Source organism: Sinohyriopsis cumingii, chromosome 16, assembly GCF_028554795.1.
Source record: "Sinohyriopsis cumingii isolate HCF-2022 chromosome 16, ASM2855479v2, whole genome shotgun sequence".
NCBI classification, from domain to species: Eukaryota; Metazoa; Mollusca; class Bivalvia; order Unionida; family Unionidae; genus Sinohyriopsis; species Sinohyriopsis cumingii.
This window is the reverse complement of record NC_142976.1, coordinates 67,228,754-67,245,602: the sequence shown is the minus strand read 5'-3', so window position 1 is coordinate 67,245,602 and position 16,849 is coordinate 67,228,754. Positions and strand designations below refer to the sequence as shown.

Below are 16,849 nucleotides of genomic sequence, written 5' to 3'. Positions count from 1 at the left end.
AGCAATTGATTGGCATATAAAGGATTCACAATTTTGTTGAACTAAAGGTACCAAAATAGCCAGCCTCATTTTACTGTACATGTGGCAACTATGTTCCCCTCTTTGCATATCTGACCTTATTCCCTTATTGCCAAGTCATAAAGCATTTAGTATTGTTTACTATAAAACATGTATTCTGAATTAGTTTTTTGAGGACACATTTGCTGCATGGTATGTATTTCATTCCTTCTTTTAATTTAATCATGGTAATTAACATTGATATATATGGTATAAAAATGTCAGGTGTTCACTCTTGTAAGTTTCATTCGTGGGAATGGCACTGTAGCATATGGAGTTACAGCATCCGTAATGATCGTTCTTGGGATTGAAATTAATTGTGGTTTATTTTTTTGTTCTGTTTTTTTTTTCTTCATTTTTTTATTATTGTAGTGGTAAAAAAATCATTAATTTATGTGAATAATGTTTAAACTTTAATAACATTCTATTCAGTGAAGAAGCGAAATCTTTAAAGTAATTATTTTGTCACAACAATAATTCACGTGTGATACAACAGAACATGTAGGACTTTTCTTGTTCAGAAGAAATGAAAATCGAAGACATAATGTAATAACTGAGTTTTCTGCAAAAATTAGAAGATATTATGCAATCAAGAGGTAGATGTGGAGCGACCCCAAAAATCAGGAGTTTTTTTCCCTCCTGGCGTGAAACTTGACAGGTATGGTATAAGGTCACTTACATCAAAGCAAACTACAACTCAGCTTTCATGGTATTAGCATAATTTTCGAAGCATTATTTCCGAAACTTTGTTATTGTATTTTGGAGATATGATTTAAGTTTAGCACAGTGGTGCCCATGATTCAACTCCAAGGAATGTACTTAATTTAGCATGTAATCAAACCTACAATGTACGTGCAGTGGTGCCATTATGTAAATACATTCAGTAGCCTAATTGTGAGTGTTCAGTCAAACTGTATTGTTTGTTCATTGTGTTGTCATACTGGGATTGCATTTAAATGAGTTAGGTGTTTACAATTTCAGAGTAAAGTAAAAACGTAATTACCGGTGCACTAATATAAAATGTCCAATGCAATAATGCATAAACAAACAATAATCGAGTAAAAAGGGAGAGGTAGTGTTACATCAACTCGTGATTGCTGAATTCTTGTCATCGTTTGATCAAATTATACACAAATCTAAATTAGGCAGAAACAATAAGAAAACAGAAAATTAAATAAATTACTTTTCAGACAAGTTTATACCATTTCTTTTTAATAATCATGCATGCCAACCTGTAGATAAGTATACATGTAATTCTTTTAAATATAACTTTGCCTAAATAAATGCATTTAGAACTTACCTTGTGCATCTTGAGATGTCTCGAAGTTGTAGGTCGACTTATATGCAGGTCATGCACTTTTTTAGTGTTTATACCTATTTAATTTGGGGGGTCAGCTTATACGCAAATGGGTTTATACCCAAGGATAAATGGTTCAATTTGGCTACTAAAATTACAGAGGAATCAAATTTGATTAGTAAATATGAAGATAAAACTGACATAATGGTTGCAAAACATAAAGGTAAACGTTTCACAGACAGCAACTGCAGTATTGATGTGGCCCAGATTAGAAGTATTACCTCTGTCATGTACAGTATTGGAGACACTGGGGGACAATGAGGAAATGTAAGTTTACAATTTAAATTCATGCGACTGTTCAGATAGAAAATAAAGAGAAGGAAACAGATATTACTGCAATATTGTTTAAACTTTTCTTGTTAAAATATATTCAATAGAATGTTAAAAATCTTGTCACATGTTAGAAAGAGATAGAATCTTTGATTTCCATGTGCAGGTTTGTTCCAGAGCAACTTAGCCCATTATTGGAAGAAGAAGAAATTATCACTTTATGTTAAATCCATGAATAATTTCTTGCATTATCTGCAAATATAACAATAGAGAGTTTGAATGTACTGTAAATGAGGGAGCTTTCTGTGTAAACTTGAATGTATTTAATTACTCTTGGTGAGTAAAATTTGCCCTAAAGTAGAGTGTATATTTAGTAAGTAGCTTGTAAGAAGCCTCTTACTGGTTCAAAATCGATGTTTAGTTGAGAAGTAAGGATAAAATTCACTTGCCTGTGACTATGGATTACATCCATGCATATGTCTCATACAACATTTAAAAAAATTCAAAGCTAAAGAGTAAATCCATATTTGATATACAGACAGATGATGCAACTGCACAGTGTATATGGATTTAGCCACGGTTAAATGCATGTACATTTTGGGCTGTATGCTTATCTTTCATAATTAACTTTTTAAGTATAGGTTAATTTTTAAAGAAAGAATATGTAAATAAAAAGAGGATATGTAATTAATTAAAAACCATGTGCTTTGCTCTGAGTCAAAAGAACTCGAGTGAAAGAACTCATTTAATATGGCATGGGAACATAGTCTCAGCCTGGTGGCCATGATACAGTTCTTTAAAAGTCTGTTAATTAACTGTTAATCTGATTTGCATTCTTGTTTACTCAAGCCAAACACTAGTTCACCACCGCTTGCCCACTCACCTGGCATGAACACCAGTGCAGATGTTGTTCTCTTAAGGCAAATACTAGTTCACCACCGCTTGCCCAATAAACTGGCATGAACTACCAGTGCAACTGTTGTTCCCTCGGGGCAACAGATAGTTCACCACTGCTTGCCCAGTCAACTGGCATAAACTCCAGTGCTTCAGACAATGCCTTTTTTGAAACAAGTTTATCACCTGAATTGATTAATCAGTTAATATCCCCACTTTATTAAGGAGTGTTGCACAGAGGGTGGGCCAGTGGGTGCCCTGCAATTTTTTGTCTCATATCCCCCAAATCTTGAGGCAGCTTTTTTAACAGAAACAAAATCAATATACCAATAACTTTTCATTAGTGGATGTCCACCCCGTTTCTCTTTAGCACTAGCAGTGTTCAAAGTCACAAAAGGCAATAAAACTGTATGGTGACATTGAAGATCTATTTTAAAACAATTCATCTGGTGATGAAAACATTCACAGTTTGTGATAGTTGCCTGAGTTGCAGTGTATCATGTTTGAGAGCCATTGCATAACATGTTGTCAAGGTTACTGTCATCTCTACAGCGAGGAAGATTTAATTCATTTTGAGGATGAAAAGGGTGACTAATTTGATACAGATACACAATTTGTCATGTAATTAATAATTTATTAGTTTGGAAAGAAAAGTAATTAAGAAAAAATGTAGAATATAGGTATTAGTATAATAAATGGTGGTAGAAAATGAGTGTCCACTAAAGTTAAATGAGAGAGCAGGATCTGAGATGAAAAGTTTCATGGTGCAGCTCATTTGAAGTAACCAGATAATGTTTTCATGAGTTACTTGAGGACAGCTCATTTGAGGTAACCAGATAATGTTTTCATGAGTTACTTGAACACACAGCTCATTTGAGGTAACCAGATAACAGATAATGTTTACATGCGTTACTTGAAGACAGCTCATTTGAGGTAACCAGATAATGTTTTCATGAGTTACTTGAGGACAGCTCATTTGAGGTAACCAGATCATGTTTTAATGAGTTACTGGAGAACACAGCTCATTTGAAGTAACCAGATAATGTTTTCATGAGTTACTTGAGGACAGCTCATTTGAGGTAACCAGGTAATGTTTTCATGAGTTACTTGAGGACAGCTTATTTGAGGTAACCAGATAATGTTTTCATGAGTTACTTGAGGACAGCTCATTTGAGGTAACCATATAATGGTTTCATGAGTTACTTGAGAACAGAGCTCATTTGAGGTAACCATATAACGTTTTCATGAGTTACTTGAAGACACGGATCATTTGAGGTAACCAGATAATGTTTTCATGAGTTACTTGAAGACACAGCTCATTTGAGGTAACCAGATAATGTTTTCATGAGTTACTTGAGGACAGCTCATTTGAGGTAACCAGATGTCTTAATGAGTTACTTGAGGACACAGCTTATTTGAGGTAACCATATAATGTTTTCATGAGTTACTTGAGGACAGCTCATTTGAGGTAACCAGATAATGTTTTCATGAGTTACTTGAAGACAGCTCATTTGAGGTAACCAGATAACAGATAATGTTTTCATGAGTTACTTGAAGACACAGCTCATTTGAGGTAAACAGATAATGTTTTCATGAGTTACTTGAGGACAGCTGATTTGAGGTAACCATATAATGTTTTCATGAGTTACTTGAAGACACCGCTCATTTGAGGTAACCAGATAACAGATAATGTTTTCATGAGTTACTTGAAGACACAGCTCATTTGAGGTAAACAGATAATGTTTTCATGAGTTACTTGAGGACAGCTCATTTGAGGTAACCAGATAATGTTTTCATGAGTTACTTGAAGACAGAGCTCATTTGAGGTAACCAGATAACATATAATGTTTTCATGAGTTACTTGAAGACACAGCTCATTTGAGGTAACCAGATAATGTTTTCATGAGTTACTTGAGGACACAGCTCATTTGAGGTAACCAGATGATGTTTTCATGAGTTACTTGAAGACATGATAAAACATTTATTGAAATAATGTAAGTTTTCAAAGAAAATATGACTTTTAAGTGCAAATCACAAAGTTAAGGTGGCAAAACTTGAAGCAAACAAGATTATATCAATGTTTTAGCTCAATTAGTGCATTATATAATACTATTTTCATTTGTCCTTCTTAAATGGTGAGACTCCTCCAGATTTGGAGGGAGGGGGGTACAGCTGCCCTTATTATTGTATATGTAACACTCATTTAGTAATTCCAAATTATCAAAGTTAATTTTGCAGTGAAAGGTTCTTGCAACTATCAGACACTGGATAGCAAAACAGACACTGGATAACAAAACAGACACTATCAGTCAGGATAGCAAAGCAGACTCTATCAGTCAGGATAGCAAAACAGACACTATCAGACACTGGATAACAAAATAGATACTATCAGACACTGGATAACAAAATAAATACTATCAGACACAGTATAACAAAACAGATACTATCATACACTGGATAACAAAATAGATACTATGAGACACTGGATAACAAAATAAATAATATCAGACATGGTATAACAAAACAGATACTATCATACACTGGATAGCAAAATAGATACTATCAGACACAGGATAACAAAACAGATATTATCAGATACAGGATAACACAATAGATGCCATCAGACACTGGATAACAAAATAGATACTATCAGACACTGTATAACAAAATATATACCATCATACACTGAATAAGAAAACAAAAATGCATATGTGGCTTGACATTATTGTCATCCAATTGTCATATTATTTGTTTCCCAGCAGTTGAAAATTATATTTTTGGAAAACAGTAAAATCTGTTTTTGATGTTTATCACTGTATAAGTGGTATTGAGACATTTTGTGTGTGTGTGGAGTCTTTCAATAGTTTATGTGAGTTTAGTAATAAGGAATCAGGTATTTAGATTTAATTGGAATTGAACTAAGATTTTTTTGTAAGAATCAAAATTTATGTAGATGTAGCTTAGTGACCTTTATGAACATATATGTGCATACTGAAGTGTAAATCCCATCTTTCCTTACATTATTCTTAATTTTAAAAAATTCCATGGAGTTCAAACACTTTTTGAGCAATGCTTCTTTGTGGACATTTTTGATGAATTGTTATTGATTTACTCCTTTGAATTCAGACACTTTGTGAGTTATGTTTCTTTATGGACATTTTTGATGAATCATATATTTACGGTTACTGGGGCACAGAGATCAGTGAGTAAACATGTACTTAAACTATTCATACAGAGTACTATTCATACAGAGTACTATTCATACAGAGTACTATTCGTACAGAGTACTATTCATTGGACGATTTTCTTGCATCTTTATCTGCCAAATCATGGTTCTAGATGTTTAATCACTTTGTTGTCTCATTTTTTAATTTAATATGCATTAATTTGCATTGATAACTGCATGATTGAGTCACTGTGTCATCATTGTGTTTTGTATAATATGCATTGATTTACATTGGTAACTGCATGGTTGAATCACCATGTTGTCACATTTTTGTTTAATATGCATTATGTTTGTATCTGCATGGTTTAATTACTCTGTCATTGTGTTTTTGTTTAATATGCATTAATTTAAGTTACCTGCATGATTGAATCAATATGTCACTTTTCTGTTTAATATGCATCAATTTATGTTGGTAACTGCATGGTTCAATCACTGTGTTGTCACTGTTTTTTGTTTGACATGCATTCATTTACATTGGTAACTGCATGGTTCAATCACTGTGTTGTCACTGTTTTTTGTTTGACATGCATTCATTTACATTGGTAACTGCATGGTTCAATCACTGTGTTGTCACTATTTTTTGTTTGACATGCATTCATTTACATTGGTAACTGCATGGTTCAGTCACTGTGTTGTCACTATTTTTTGTTTGACATGCGTTCATTTACATTGGTAACTGCATGGTTCAGTCACTGTGTTGTCACAGTTTTTTGTTTGACATGCATTAATTTATATTGGTAACTTCATGATTGAAGACCATTATTTTTCAACCAACCTTAATCTAATCCATCAGACCCCACCCTGCCCTGTTTTGTATAGTCAGAGGATGCATATGCAATGTTTTCTTTGCATAACTGACTTTTTGTTTAGAACAATGCAATTCAACCACAATCTGTCAGTTCTGACTGTCATGTTAAATTGGGTTTCTTAGTAATGAAACTTATAATATTACAAGAGAAGTTAAAAATTCATCTCAGAGTGGCAAGTGAAAACTTCCCTTTGGACAAGCACTGATTTGTGGGTTACCAGTGTTTCATTTTAAGGAAAAGGATACTCTGTTCAGAATATTGCTGTCTTTGTTTGCTGATAATTCATACTTGCTATTGCAAGTTTGTTTTGCATTTGTTTTAATCAGGATGATACAAGTGATTAACTCATCAGTACTAATAATGTTTATCAGAGGGATAGTGGACTGGTGACGTTGTGTAAAAACACTTACAACTTGTGTCAGAAAGATCACACCAACACAAGTATATTATTTAGAACTCAGATGACTGAAGTAAAGTGTCTTGCCCAATTACATGTCATGGTAGTCGACCTGCACTGATCTGATGGTACAGATACTTGTATGCTATCTACTGACTCAGCCACCATGGCCAGGTAGGAGGGTGCATGGGGTGGAGGAAGTATGAGTGGGATTTGTATGGTCAGGGCTTTCCTTTGATTCAAATTTGTCTCATGATTTTATAAAACAGAGATTGGATATGGGCTTATAAAGCTCAGGTTTATCATGAAGGAAATTCAGGACTTAGTATTGATAACTATGCCACTGCCTTGTTTACTGATCCACACCATGTTTACATTTGTCTTTATTCCAGTGAGCCAGTTTGTGAATTTTTCTGCTTTAAAGATCCACCTGGGCCACATGATAGCCTTGAGGAAAGCAGGGTAATTTTTGAAGTATTGAACAACAGGATGTGTTTTCATTTTTACTATATTTGCACTCAGTCCTGCACAAAAATAAATCATCCAAGACATTTTCATAAAATCTAAAGGATATAAATTTGATCTCAGGTAATTACATCCAACAGACAGCAGCATGAAAATAAAACACCACAAAGATGATGTAAGATCAGGTATGTACAAAAACTGCTATTCATTAACATCATCAGTAGAAATAACTGCTGTTCATTAAAAATCAAATGTAGAAATAACTTCTTTTCATTAACATCATCTGTAGAAATAACTGCCATTCATTAACATCATCTGTAGAAATGCTGTTCATTAACATCATCTGTGGAAATATATGCTATTCATTAACATCGTCTGTAGAAATATCTGCTATTCATTAACATCATCTCTGGAAATATGTGCTATTCATTAACATCATTTATAGAAATATCTGCTATTTATTAACATCATATGTAGAAATAACTGTTCATTAACATCATTTGTAGAAATAACTGCTATTCGTTAACATTATTTGTAGAAATAACTGCTACTCATTAACATCATCTGCAGAAATTATATATAATGCAGTTTTCAGTTGGCAAATTCTCTACAATGCAAAAATTGTCATAAATATTTAGTGAATTCAGTGAGACAGCTAACTTGACTATAATTTCACTTACATAAATAGCAACATATCAAATTGCAATAAGGGAATTATGATAATTGTTTTTTGAATATGGTTTATTTTCTGTTGGGTATGACACCTTTTGTGCCAAGCTAACCTTGAAAACTAAAAATTCATTTCCATGCTAGGGTTGATTCTAGGCTGCACCTTTAGTCCAGTGACCCATATATTTAATCTTTGACACATGAAATGCCTCGCCTACCACATGATGCCCATAGGTCACATAAAAAGGACCCAAGAAAATAAAGATCAGACATTGATTTTGGATTGAGATGAGTGCATACCAAGCTTTCTGAATAGAGTGCACTCACTGCCAAAGAAGCATAAGATGATCAGTTTCATTGGCTGACAGAAATGTCTTTAAGTTACTAATATTGATTAGCTTGGTCACCAATCAAGAGCACGTGATCTATGGTTCTTGATGAAATCATGACTGAAAACACTGCTGCATTTATTACCAGAGTAGAGTACTGGGAGATCATAATGAATGTCTGATGTGTCCAAAATAAATTCTTATTAGAGGGATTTGGTTACTCAAGCATGAGAAATTCAAATTTCACTATGGAAAGCTTGTGACAGGAGAGTGTGATAATGATATTCACTTTTTTATGCATTATATACTTTGAATCAGTCACTTTTAAGACAGACTATAACACATTTTGGTACAGTTTCCTTGTCAACTTAAATAACCATGAGTCTACAGTGGACATGTTTTTGTTTTTTTATCAGACAAGGAATTTGTAGAAAATTGTACATAGTCTGACTCCATAACAACCAAGTCAAAGAAAATAATGCTTGAAAATTTACTGTTTATTGCATAAATCAATTGATCTGTCGTGAACTCCCCTACACTTTGTCAACTACTTAAGATTGGGGAGGGTGAATATTTGGGACAGGCGATAGTCACTCAAGTGATGAAGACAAACTTAAAAAAAGTACATGAATAATATTACGTTTATTGACATATAACAGTAATAGTTCACACACTCACACATGTCCCCTGATTTGTAACTGCACCTTGAACTCATTGTGAACATAGATATAGATGATCATTTAAGTTCTCAAAGTAACAAAGAACTCTCTACCAAAGAGAACAATTTCAGAGATACTGTATATAAGTTATTCTGTGTGGATGTGAATCCTCTATGGATGATGATAGATTTTTGTAATTGAGTATTATTATTTGTGTGAACTGGTCCGGTGACACCAAACAGACCTATTCTTTGTCCTAAAGTGGGGAGGAATGTCGCACAAACCTGTCAGATTAACACTTTGAGCAAAACTTGTTGCCAAGAGTGAGCATAGGTTATATTTACTGAGCTGTACTGACATTATGATTGTAAGGAAAAACGTGTTTTTGCAAGATACCCATACTGTGTGGAAAGCAAGCTCTCATACATATATTGATGTGTTAGAAGAATATAAAGAAGTTAGTCAGAACAATAGAAGTGTAGTAGAGCACATCTCTATAGGTCCGCACTGAGCGTTTTGGTCAGTGGAGACAAATTGGAAATATTAGCAAAGAATTGAACTGTGTTCAGCTGTGTTCGTGTTTAGCTGTTATATATCTTGGTGACTTAATGGACAGAAGAATTGTGTAAATTTATGGAGCCAAACTGTGGAATGATATTCAGACCAAGTTACAAGTGGATTTTTTTTTACTTTGGTGAGTTCCTAATGTAGTGCAATGATAGAACTGTACAATTAAAAGAGCTGAAGATGTGTAAGTGTGTGCATTATAAGTGTGGCATGTCAGTACATTTAATATTTAAATCACCTGTACCAGATATTCACCCTCCTGTATAAGAAGTTGACTAAGTGTAGGGGAGTTCTTGACAAGATCCATGACACTAGTACTTGTGATAATGATAGGTGTTTGATTTTCTTGATTAAACAAGAAACAGGTAAGGGTATTTGCAACCCATATCTTCTAAATGACCCCACAATTGGATCTTGGAGGGACCACAGGACCCCACTTTTCTCATTTCAGGAATGAACATTACCATTAGTATTATCTCCTCCAGTACTGAGTTTTAAAAAATCAAACCAGGTATGTTAATTCATACATACTATAGGTTAGAGCATCTACCTCAGATGTGTGAGAGGTTGTGGGTTTGAACCCCAGCCAAGACATACCAAAGATTTATAAAAATGGAACTAACAGCTGCCTCGCTAGGCATTCAGCATTAAGAGGTTAGTTTTAGGACTGGTTGGTCTGGTGTCAAGATAATGTGACTGGGTGGGACATGATGCTGCATGTCTCGTGCATGATGCCCCATTGCTTGACATGACAATAACTGCCACACTACATACATAGCAATATGACTGAATTTTTTTTAAAGCTATGTTAAAAATCCGAATCACACATATACACACATGAATGTGTCGCCTTTTTCTTGTTTCCTTTTTGCAAAAGAAATTTCAAATTAAAGTGTGACTGAAGAATACCCAGTCAGTTTTAAATCAGCAGTTTCATGATAAATACATTTTTATTAGGCAGCATTTACAGAAGCTATTGCCTGTCCTCCTGAAGTTTGTTTTCACATTGTAACTTAACTTAGAACAGTTGTATTCCAACCAAATTTGGCTCCAAGCCTTATATTAATTCCTTCAAGTGATGACAAACTGTTTTTTTCTTTATGATTGCTTTGTACAGCTTGAAGTTAATTAAGGACTTTGTTTGATAGATTATGTCCCCAGAACAAGCTTGCTCTAAAAATTTGTATGTTATGATCTGAGCAACATTATCTTGACCATGATTCCTGTGGAAGAGATGTAGAGTGTTGGAAATCCAACTCATTCAAAGTCTTATCTGTAGAAAGGTATATGATAAATCTGATTGTAGTGTAACATTCCTTAGTAAAATTATGCTGTGGAAACTCAAGTTAGGATGACAGATAGCCCAGGGCCATAACTCCTGAACATGATCCCGTGGAATGTTGGAAATTGAACAAAATCAAAGCCCGATCAGTATAAAGCAGCAGGAAAAATATGGTTGAAATTTAGCCTTGATAAAGTAAATCTGCAGAAACCAATCAGGCGTATTGACAATCAGGAACATAAATCCTGTAAAAGATGTCATGGATCACTAGAAAGTGAACTCACGCAAGGTCTTCCCAATATAATCTACATGCCCAGTTAGGCGGAAGTTCAACTATTTGTAGTAAAGTTATCCTGCAAAATCTAAAGTCAGGAGGACTGACTGTCAGGAAGAATAACTCCTTCAAATAATGATATGTTACACTGGAAATCAGGGTTATTTAATATAAGGCTTGGAGCCAAATTTGGTTGGAATACAGCTGTTTTCACTCTTTTCAAATACTTATTTCAAGACTTTAAACAAAAATGGCAGTCTAGAAGGCATTTATTTACTGTCAGAGTTAATGGAAATAGATAAAATCCCATGTCAGTCTCTAATGAGTTACGGTAGTGGTAGTTGAATGGTTGATTGCCCAAATTGATGTCGTCATAAAATTATGGATGCAAGAAGATGGATATAGAGCTTTATCTGCAAACTTTTCACACCCCAAAATGTAATGGATGTGAAGTGAAATCTTTCTGGCATGTTGGCATTTGCACATCGAGAGATGTAACCTTCAGGGTTTGAAATTTATACCAGGTGATCAACGACACTTGTGCCTGACACAAATTGTATTATGGATTAATTTTCCCCATACTGCCCCAAAACATGGGGAAGATTCTATTGGTCTTGTCTGCAAGAGTGAATGAACCATATAAATCACTTTGTTGTCATCAGCAGGAGCAAGCAACTCAACATGTTTAAGTTCTGTATTTTATGTCATCATTGTGTTGCTGTTAACTTGGTTTTCTGTAGATCATGCACAAGATTTTATGTGACACTTTTGCTCATTTCAGGCTATGTGTGAGACTTTAGAAGAGGCAGTATACAACCTGAAGAAAGAGTTGCAGCAGAAGGACTCTGAAATAGAGCTTTTGAAAGAGGAGCTTAGTTTGTACAGATCTCAAGTGGAAATGCTCAGCAATGCTCTCAGGTAACATGTCAGAAGATTTTCCTAGATCTCTGTATGTTCAGCTTGATTATATTCATGATATCATATCAAATAAAAAATGTTTAACACATTGTATGTAAGACTTAGCAATGCCAAATAAAAGCACTGAGTAATGCAAACCCTTTAATTTTGTGTGATAAATAGAATCTTAAGTTCATGTTGGTTTGATATGAAATTTATGAAACACTTTGAATGATACATCAGACCCTCATTGATTTATGCTCATATAACTCACAAACCATCGTATAACATAACATGTGACTCCCAATTTTTTTCTGAACATTATGTGAAGACAGATCTCTCGAAATGGTCTCTTTGTCATTAAACTTTACTCCATATCTTATTCACCAGTTTTTCTGACCAATCAAAATGCTGTATTGATTGATCTGGAGTAAAATTCTGGAGAACTATATTTTACTTGAAAACGCTGAGAAACGCTTTATGATTGCGCGGCTTAGGCAATGAAGGGGTTGGACTTCTTTCCAAAATCCTATCCCATTTTGATGTCTAACAAACAAAACCCTTAAAAGTTTTAATATTCTAATTCTTATAGTTGCTACTGCAGAATATGTTTGTTCTGTTGGTTTATCCGCACTTTTAACACATTATTGGCTGTATCTTGCTGAGGAAAGGAGATTAAGTTCCTTTCCAATGACACACTAATGCAGCCATTTTAGGCCGGTCTGGGCACATATGAAATGTGCAGTCTTTGGATTACAAGCCTGATGCCCTATGGGGAATATAAACAAATTATTGAAATATAGAACCATTATACTGGCAAAAAAGAGTGTTTGGGCTCAAGTTCATTGCTAGGAAATAAGGTAAATTGCAACAGCAAAAGGATAACAAAAAGGCATTTATAAATTTTAACAGCAAATGGGTAAGAAAAGGCAAATACAAATGAATTTGGTTCATTTAGCATCTAAGCCTGTTGTAAATTTTACAACTGTTGAAAATACAATAATCTTTTGTTATGATGTCCTTTATGTCAATTGACAGTTAACATTTTGTTTCTTTCCAGCATTTTAAATGTATATGATGGTTTGCCATTGTAGTGCAATCCATTTAAAGCAGTCTGCCATTGTAGTGCAGTCCATTTAGAAACTTAGTCTAATTTCTTGTCAAATTCACACACCATAAACAACATGTATAATTTTCTCCTTCCCCGATCACATTCATAATCAGGAATATAAGTCCTATCACGTGAATAAAGCCCTTGCAAAAGATGAAAATTCTTCTTTCCGTTCAGTATTGTATAGACATAACTCAATAACTCTTGTCCTTTACCTCTCCTTACCATTGTCAGGTGGTGCTAGTTCTGAACTTTTTGCTGTGAACGGAAAATATGTCATTCACATCACCTGCCAAAATCCATTGGAAGTGTTCCTCCATTCACTGAGGAATCTCACATTTTCTGATATATTGAGGATTATTTTGCAGGTGGCTGCATACTTCCAGAATCAGTCATGATCTCAACCTTATGTATGGAGATAACCTGATTATCAGGCTTGGAACCAGTCTCATAGAGGGGGTAAGAGCCCAAACCTCCATTCTCTCATTGTTGACTTGAATCCCCAGCTGCCTGCAGACTGTCGTCCAGTGGGCACCAGACTCTTGCACTTCAGAGTGCATTGGGATGGTGATCTTCTTCACAAATGATGGTCAAAATCATTTCTGAGCAGCTTTAGATCTCTATTTGCCAACCCACTCCTTCTTCATCCTCCCCATTCCTGGCTGAAGTACCTTCATACTGTGTAAATGATGCACTTTTACTGCAAGAGATCATGATGCTTATTTAGAAGCAGGCACTGGAGATTGCTTGAAATCGACAATCTCCAGGATTCTGCTCCAGGCTTTTTCTGGTTTCAAAGGCCAATGATTCACCTGGGTTGACAAAATGAGTCTATCTACTATATTCAAACTGGCACGGTTAGTCTGCATTTCCATCCATCTGATTGGGTTTGCTATCAACCTTGACCTGATAGATGCATTTTTTCACATTCCCATCCATCTACCTTCATGGGAATTCCTCCACTTCGCATATCAAGGAAGTTTTATATTTCACAATCTCCCTTTTGACTGGAAGACAAGTCTTACTTCTTTTGAACTAATCAGCAGTGCCATTCCCCTGTTCCATAGACTTCATCTACATTGATGTTAGCATACTTCTACATCATCCACCAGAAGCACGTGGTAAGTTTGGTTCTTTTCAAGGAAGGAACAATATCCTATCCTGTTAAACTCACCTTGGCTTTCTGATCAATTGGCAAAAGTCCAGTCTTTGTTCTTCCCAGCATTTCATCATCTGAGTTTTTAATTTCTCACTCAACACAAACTTGATTGACCAACCATTGGGTGGTTTCAAGCTTGTAGAATCCATTGCTAACAAGAAATGGATTACAGCCTCCTTACTGCAACTTCTTGGATTGTTCACTGTGGCATTGGACATAATCCCACTGAGTTACCTTTACATGCACCCTTTGCAGATGGCCTTATTGTCTCAGTGGCACCATTTTCAATGCTCGCTTTATTACAGGATCAGCATAATGAGATAGTATCATTCCTGGATCAGTGGTGCAACCAAGGTTGGCTCACAGCACTAATGTCCCTGGAACAACCCCAGTTGCGCAGATGCAAGTACCCATGGTTGGCGAGACCATCTGTTGCCTGGCTTCAGCGCTTTAGCAGACAACAGAATCCAGAGGTCACAGGTCTTAATGTCAGTCTCTTGGAGGTGAAGGCTATCATTAAGTTCGTTCATTTCTGTTGAGAGCATCTTGCTCACAATGTCAGACAACTTGGTGGTAGTGATGTACTCATCAAACAGGGCAGTACCGAGTCACCCCAACTATATTTTCTGGTCAGGGAATTCTCATGTTTGTGTGCATGCTGCAACATCAACATCCAGATCAGACATATTCACAGCAGACTAAATGTCTTGGCCAATTCTCTGGACAGGAAGGGCAAGATGCTTAATATAGAATGATCCCTACACCCATTGGTTATTTCAACAGATTCACCTGCTATGGAGGAATCTGATGATGGACCTTTTGGCAGCCAGGATGAAATACAAGCTGCCCGCTATTGTTGCCAGTACCAGAGCCTGAGGTTTGGACTGTTAGTATCCCTTCTATCAGTTGGGAGGGTCTTGGTACCAAAAATGATTCAGAAATTGAGGGGCCAGAAGTACAAAATGATTCTGATTGATCCTCTACTGCTGGGATAAGTCCTGAATCCATGATCTCAGTCTAGCAATATATATGTCCAGGAAGATCCCAACCAAGCAAAATCTTCTCAAAAACAGCATCAGACCAAAGCATTCCATCCTTGTCCTGACCAGCTTCTCCTTCAGATCTTGCTCATGTCAGGAGAGTCATGCAGCACAAATAATTGAATCCTTCAGTCGTGGAAAGAATTGTACAAGCAAGAAGGTGATATACTTTAAAGGCTCTTGAGGTATAGTGGCATATCTTCAGGGATTTGTTAAAAGTCAATAACATCATCCCTTTGTGTGCCTCAATCCCACAAGTAGCTGACTTCTTGTCTCTGGCTTTTTCTTGACCCTAATAATTATAGATGGATACTGCTCTATGAAATCTGACATTTTCCATCATCATGGCATCTTTGTCATGATGAAGACCTCTCAGACTTGTTGGCCAACTTTGATTTGCACAGGTCTAAATCATGCACACAGTTTCCCAAGTGGAATCTTTCTTAGAGTCTGACATGGCTGAATTCAAACAAATCTGAGTCCTTAGTTAGGACCTTGCTAAAACTACTTTCACACAAAACTGGTTTCTTGGTAGCTTGCATAGTCAGTGTGTTACATTCCATCTCTTTTGACCCTGCCCATTTTCAGTTTTATCAGATGGCTCAACAGTCCTTGTAATGCAATCCATTTTCATCACCAAGAACTGGTTGCTGTCAGTGGGCAATCAGATGGTCTCCATATGACCCCTATCCAGTACTGACACATCCCATCAGGTGTTCAGAAAGGATCTGGTTCATGCTCTCAAGATTTATCTGAAACAAACTGAGTCAAGTCATGGAGCTTGAAAGCATCTCTTTCTTCCAGATAAGCCTGGGAGGATATAACCCCTCAAGCCCTCTCATTGTGGATGAAGTGGCCGATATACATGGCATCCTCTGGCATCTCACCAGAACAGAGTCATCTCATGAAAATATCTGTTCATAAGATCTAGACAGTTTCTGCAAGCCCTGCCTTTGACCACAATGTTTCTTTCCGAGACACCATTGAGGCAGTCAGCTTTCTCGAGATTTTAGCTATAAGATTTAGCTGCACACCATCACGTTCTAAATATTGGCAGCCCAGTCTCAGCTACACAGTTGGCTACCAGATCCAATTCCCATCAAAAACAATCTCCAGATGGGCACCCTTTGCATCTTTCACTGGATTTGTCTGGAAATTTTATTTGGTAGGATTTAATTCATTTCTTCTTACCATACATGAAGCCATGTTGCCTCCCTGCCGCTCACAGGTTAGAGAGTGGCTTATCCTTCATATCAGGAATGCAACATTTTTCCCACGGAGATTAACTCAGTATAGGTAAAATGCTCAACAGTCCCTCCTCCTATTACCTATTCTACTAAAGTTTATCAGTTTGGGGAATGAATTCAAAGGAGAAAGTAAACTTTTT

The 16,849-nt window shown here is 35.8% G+C and overlaps 1 protein-coding gene across 1 annotated transcript in view; it reads left to right on the top strand.

The window, feature by feature from the left end:
- LOC149780710 (uncharacterized) overlaps positions 1-16,849 on the top strand; it is a 50,109-nt gene that overhangs the window by 16,049 nt on the left and 17,211 nt on the right. The window contains exons 4-5 of the mRNA XM_089937757.1: positions 7,403-7,472; positions 12,037-12,173. Of these exons, the coding sequence (XP_089793883.1) occupies positions 7,403-7,472; positions 12,037-12,173 (207 nt within the window). The remainder of the gene's footprint in view (positions 1-7,402; positions 7,473-12,036; positions 12,174-16,849) is intronic.